The sequence below is a fragment of the Sinocyclocheilus rhinocerous genome, unplaced genomic scaffold (assembly GCF_001515625.1).
Source record: "Sinocyclocheilus rhinocerous isolate Xijiao unplaced genomic scaffold, SAMN03320098_v1.1 scaffold1858, whole genome shotgun sequence".
Lineage (NCBI taxonomy): Eukaryota > Metazoa > Chordata > Actinopteri > Cypriniformes > Cyprinidae > Sinocyclocheilus > Sinocyclocheilus rhinocerous.
This window is the reverse complement of record NW_015647052.1, coordinates 433,461-439,840: the sequence shown is the minus strand read 5'-3', so window position 1 is coordinate 439,840 and position 6,380 is coordinate 433,461. Positions and strand designations below refer to the sequence as shown.

At 39.2% G+C, this 6,380-nt stretch overlaps 1 protein-coding gene across 1 annotated transcript in view; it reads left to right on the top strand.

The window, feature by feature from the left end:
- The first annotated feature begins 2,926 nt into the window (after positions 1-2,926).
- LOC107708633 (poly [ADP-ribose] polymerase 8-like) overlaps positions 2,927-6,380 on the top strand; it is a 53,086-nt gene continuing 49,632 nt past the window's right edge. The window contains exons 1-2 of the mRNA XM_016512912.1: positions 2,927-3,567; positions 4,108-4,162. Of these exons, the coding sequence (XP_016368398.1) occupies positions 3,477-3,567; positions 4,108-4,162 (146 nt within the window). The 5' untranslated portion in view covers positions 2,927-3,476. The remainder of the gene's footprint in view (positions 3,568-4,107; positions 4,163-6,380) is intronic.

Sequence of the window (6,380 nt, the reverse complement as noted above, 5' to 3'; positions counted from 1 at the left end):
CACACACACACACACACACACACACACACACACACACACACACACACACAACTTTCCTGCAGAAATGTGAGGATACTCATAACTGATCATAATTCCCATTACGTAGCAGGGCAATAAAGATTCCTATAAAACACACACACAAAAAAAAAAGTTTATTAAATGAAAAGATTACAGTATTTCATATAAAATGCCAATTTCCTGGGCGCTGTTGATAAGGGCAAATACATTAAAGATGTGTCCAATATAAATATCTAAGGCAAGCAGTCTTTTGAAGCAGGAGTGACTCCCAAAACGGACCTGCTGCAAATTCTGCTGATTTGAGTTCTGCTGAATGATTAAGTGCTGAAGACAAACATGGGTCTCAACATATCCAACGCAAAACCTTTAACAGTGACGAAGAAAGAGGATTATTAGTAAATTGGATGCATCCAGCCTCTTAAACACACTTTATCTAGCATGCAGACCTGATAATATAGAGCACTAGAGTGCATATGTACGCTCACAGTCATCAACTGTTTGACTAACTGTGAAATTAGGATTAATGAATTGAGTTCAGCATGGAGTCAACTCAAATGATGTGGGACACCCCAAAAAACAGGAAACACTGCTCTCCTCTCTGTCTACCTGCTTATATTGTTCATTTTCACTCCCTTTTGTCAAATTCTCCTTTTGTCTTTAGCCAGCTGGCAGTAAATATGTGTTTGTGCATGTCTTTATTTTAGCACAGTGCTTCCTAGAGGGGTCTAGAATTCCCCTCCAAAATATGTTGCATTGAAATTCACCAGGGCTCTTTTATCACCCTCATAATGGTGAAATCATCGAAAGGAGCAATGAATGATGTGTTGATGGCGGTGCGGAGAAGAATCATTAGCCAAGTTCTGCATTGCACTTCAGCAGCGTTGATTCCAACAACATTGCATTGAGATGAGGTGCCATTTAGGTGAAAGAGAAAATGATGAGTGTGTTTGTGTGTGTATTCATCAGAACATGCACTAAATCCTCAATCACCCAGTGTATGGAAGGGGGAAATACATTTGAGGCTCAGTACAGGAAGATGGATTTTCCTGCCACTGCAGTCATCAGCCGAGGCCTTGCCTGCTTCAGCACAGCTGGGCTAGTGTGGTCTCCTTGGAGCAGCTCCAGACTGGTGAGCCACCAGCCAAAGTCCGGATGGAGCTGTTAATCAAAGTGCCACTAAAACAGCCACCCATCTTCAGGCTGGATGGGCTACTGTGGCCTAAACCGTGCCCCTCTACAGCTTTTCCTCTCTGGTGTGAACAGAATCTCAGTTTCATTCATGCAAATGCTTGATGCAAATTTAGAAAAATTTAAATTAAATTATGGTTATTTATCGCCAATGATGACTGTTTGATAGGATTTCAATCAGCTGTGATAAATGATGGATAAAAACAATAATTAACCTGTAAATCAATGTTAATCTTTAGTTTCCCCTACACAAAAAGTACCATGGTATGGTGATTATAACCAGATTATCATATTCATGTACCTTGTTAGGCTATTTCTACAATACACCAAGTATATATACGTACAAAAAACAAAACTATTACCATAATAGCATGTTCAAAAAACATTTTGCTGGTGTTATTATACACATTTATCCTTGTGAGATAAGACGTGAAAATTGTATATATAGACCGGAATGAAACTGTTCAGCGTTCATAATGTTGATGTGAGAAGAAGCACAGTGTGAGAAGGGTGATGAACTGTGTTGTGATGTGTTCCTATTGATTGCATGACCCATTCCACATACAGTTTAGTGGGTAAAAGCTTTGTTGCTCTACAGACGAAAAGCAATGTTATAACAATGTGTTTGAGGTGGCAGTGCATATGCCAGATACATCATGGACACTGTGGAATTAGCTTGTCGCATAAATTGACTGCCTGTCTGCTAATATTCAACATGGCATCTATTTTGGAGTGATTTGTTATCAAATAAAGCTGTTTTATATAAGAGGTCACAACGTTTTTACAGTTGGTAAGATTCATTTACGATACTGCACAATCAGTTGTATGGAATCTGCAAACGAGGCTAACTGTTAAACTCTGAAAGCATTCAATGTAATCAAGGCCATGATATGATTATATCACCAAGCACATATGATTCAAGTTGACATCTCAAGGCTTTCTCCAGTGATACAAATGCCAAGGTTGTTATCTCCTTTAAAAATCAGGGACCATGCAGATTCATGAAACACTCTTAAAAAAATTATTATTGTAATTCTTTCTTATCTAATTTGAGAATAAAGTTATAAATATTTTGCATTCCCATGAGTATATCCTCACTTTAAAGCGTCTTAAATCCCCAAAAGTAAGATGTTTAATGAATTTGTTAGATTGTTGTTTCAAATATAGCATTAGACTACAACATACCACTAAATATAATATTGATTATTTATAATATTAGGCCTATATATTAACTGATAATGTAACCAAGCATAAATGTGAGTTTTGTGACTTTTCTGGATTCAAAATTCAGTAAAACACGCTAAAAGCACTTGTCTGTCCTCTCGGAGTAGGGGTTCTCTCATTAGTGTGAGGAGAGTGTGAAATGCAAAACCCGTAGTGGAGCTTCCGATTGATCACAGAACGCTTCATTTACACCGATCCATACTCTAGTCCGGCTTTCGGTCTGTGGGTTGATGAGTGGCACAACGTCTGACGCACTCGCATCATATGACCCCTTTACTAGCTGTTTATTTAACTTGTAGAAAAGAAACATCACACTTGTAATGTTGCTGTTGTACTGAATATCAGTATACATGTGCTTCGTCCGTATAATCAAAAGGACAATGTTTATGTGATACAGTTTAATTAAAAATCAACAATGATAAGCGGAATATATATTTATTAGCAAATAAATAGCTTTTTATTCCATGGCAATCAGAAGCCAGTGATGCTGAGCAGGTCCAAAGTGCTGGCCAGCAGCAAAGAGGGCGCGTGGGGAGAAAAACACGTCCATGACATCATCCGCCTTGTTGTGATTCCCCTTCCCACCGGGTTCAGCTCGTGGATGCTAACACAGGATTCCCACACTGATTTGCCCCTTGGTGCAACTTCAGCTCATCCGTTACGGTCTGATGCTCTCGCCCGCGTTGGATTTACTTTAAGACTTGCGATAGCTTTTTTTTTTTTTCGCTCCGTGGTTTGGCTTTCGACATCGCCATTGTTGGGTTCAGCAGAGTTATGAGGACGACTGAAAGATGCTTCCGGTGTAAAAGTGATATCTTTTTTGAAGGCTGTCGCGAGGAAGAGCTCTCCGCTGTGCTCATGCGATCGAGGCTATTGTTAGAAGAAATGAAACGGTGTCGGTTGGCGTGACACACCTGAGATTGTTACAGCAGACCTCCAAGCACGTATTCCTGCTGTTCCCCATATCCATCGTGCCTGCGAGCGGAAAGGATTCGTTTGTTTCGCCGAATATTAGTTAGAGAAGCCATTCTAGTGTGTGTTATTTCATGGGGATGTGTTCAAGGCAAGAGAGGATTCAAAAAGACGTCGACATCGTAATTCAAAGGTGTAAGGCAGAGAAAGACTGCCTGTTTTCTGGTGAGTTTCCATTGTGTCTTATTAAGAGAGCTGTCTTCCTTTAACAATTGCCATAGATTTAATCAACACAACTGACAGGCTGTCAATCTCACCGCTGATGCCTTTATTTCCTCCTTCACACGAAAGCCCGATATGTTCAAAAACACATATGTGGCTATTGTGCTCCGGCGTACGCAATTTAATCTTTCCTGGACATTATAAATTATGCAATAATCAACTGCAACCGAGGGCCTTGCAAAACGTAAACTGCCTTTACTATTGCTCCCCACATATTCTGCTTTTATCACCCTAATAAACGCATTAACATTCGTCTCAGGTGTTGTTTTGTGATGTGAATGATTTTTTTTATTAGCCCACGCCTTACTATTGTTAAACATCACACAGTTATCAGCTATCCATTTAATTCTTGTATATTCACTGTCGGTGGACATTCCCTGTTGATGTTGCCATGGAGACTACACTTGTTGAAAGGGACTTTTTTTGTGGTCCAGTGTGTTATATTGTTCACAAACCCCAAGTCTGATTGTCTGTTTGTTTCAGACTTTCGATTCTCCGACTCCACCTTCACCTTCACCTACTCAAAAGGACCTAAAAGGTAAATATCACAAAGGCCGCTATGCTCTGAATGTAAACAGCTGCTGTACACTCACACTCCTGATGCGTTTATGTTTTGAGTTATTATATTTGTAAGTGTTTAGTTTACAAAAATGAACATTTCATCACCATTCTATCAGCCTCATGTTGCTCAAAACCTTTCTTGCTTCCGTAGAAAAAAACTAAAGCTGCCAGGTGGAATGACTCAATATCTATTCGCTTTTATTTTTTTGGAAAAAGATGGAATAAAAGTGAAAGGATAGTGAAGCTGTCATACTGCCTAACATCATTTGTGCTTCACTGAGAAAAGTTGTTTGGGTTTAGAACATGAGGATGAACAAAATATGAAATATGAAACGACTTTTTTGGGGGTGTACTAAGCCTTTAATAGGTGTCTCCATCATGATGTGCAAGGCTTTAATTGGATTTGTTGGTTCACTTGAGGTTCATGTGATTTCTCTTTTCACATTATACCCTGTCAGTGAGGACAATAACCTCATCTTCATTGTCTCTGTTCACTTCTGTAGTGGTCAGCAATGCTTATGAAATCCTGTGCATTGATATATATGTACCATCTTAAGCATACTGTAAGCAGTCTCTTAGTTGCTCTGTGATTAACAATAGATTTCATTTACATGTAATTAATTACCCTGTACTCTGTCATCGACATTGACTAATCACTTTTACAGTAATGATTTGGCAGCCATTTTCAGCTGCTATGTTCCTCATATAAAAAAAGAATAAACTCTTTATTGTGTGCTAGTAAACAACCCAGAGCACAAGGAAACGGTCTTTTGAAGAAAATCAAGTCATGTACTTTATTTCTCGTTCACTACAGCTGATGGAAATTAAACTCCCCGTACTCATCGCTCCATTGATCATGAATGCCAATGTGTTCAAGTGTGGCTGTTTTATTTACATGTCACTCTCCAGGGGTCACACTTTTGGGGCATTTTTGAGTAATGATTTGCTTGAGAGCTGTGAATATTTGATAGATGGTCTTTGATGTCAAGTTTAAATTTAGTTTAAGATTTTTGATTTATGTGTTGGCAGTACAAGACACTACAAGAAAAGCTGAATGTTTGCTGAATGAATGTTTGTCTCTACACATTCTGCTAGTGGAAGTTCATGGTACTTTCAGTTAGGAGTGGATTTGGGTTAGTGGATTTGGGTTGGTTAGTTAGTGTGAAAGCTGGATAACAAGTGGGCATGTCTCGTCTTACTCAAGTCTTGTGTCTGATGCACAATATTGTCTGGTGAAAGGAAACATGAGAAGAACACCATTGCTCTAATTCTTGGAAGGGCAGTCTTTCCAATCTATTGACTTGTTTACTATACAAACATTTATCTCTGCCGACATATTATTAAGACCTTTCCACCAGATTGAGATGAAAGACGGACAGCTTTTTCTTCGGCAAAATGGGACTTGCAGCCTCATTTAACGATGAAGTCAGATGTGATACCAAACTGAAATTTTAGCTCGAGGCCATTTAGATGCAAAGCTACTAGACCTTGGTTAAAATGAGCACTGGTATAGCGCTTCCTAGGGGTGGGACAAAATATCGATATGGCAATATATCATTGACCTTCTCTGTGCAATATGAGAATTGATACACTGGCATCAAATATCGATATTTTAATTAATAAAATAAGGAGTTCTAAATAGATTTCCCTGCTCCCAGCATTGCTACTTCATGGCTCCTCGAGGTGGCGCTCAACACATGAATGAGGGAAACTTGAACATAAGTTAACTAGCCTAAGAAAAAGAGGTTTTTAGTGGGATGGTGGATAGGGAAGCACAATATTATCGGACCTATATCGGAATCGGCCGATAACGATGTTAAATGTAAATATCGGCCCGATATGAAAAATGATGCCGATATGTCTTGCCGATAAGAGGAATACGTTAACTCGCATGTGCTCAGGGAGTGCTAGTGATTAGATCACGTCAGCAGTGTGGCTCATTCTTGAAGCAAAGTTTTGCCTGATTGGTGATTAGATTCACTGTTTTGGATCGCTGCATTTAAATTGAGAATGCACGTACAATGATGAGTTTGGTGTATGAAAGAGTAAACAGTAATAGCACGTGCAGTGGCAGCAGTGACAGCCTTCCACCGGGTCCTAATGCCCGTTTGGTAAGGAATTTTAATTCCGTAGGGGGCGCTGTTGGCCTACTTCTAATAAAATGAAAGCAAAATACACAAATAATATTTAGACTG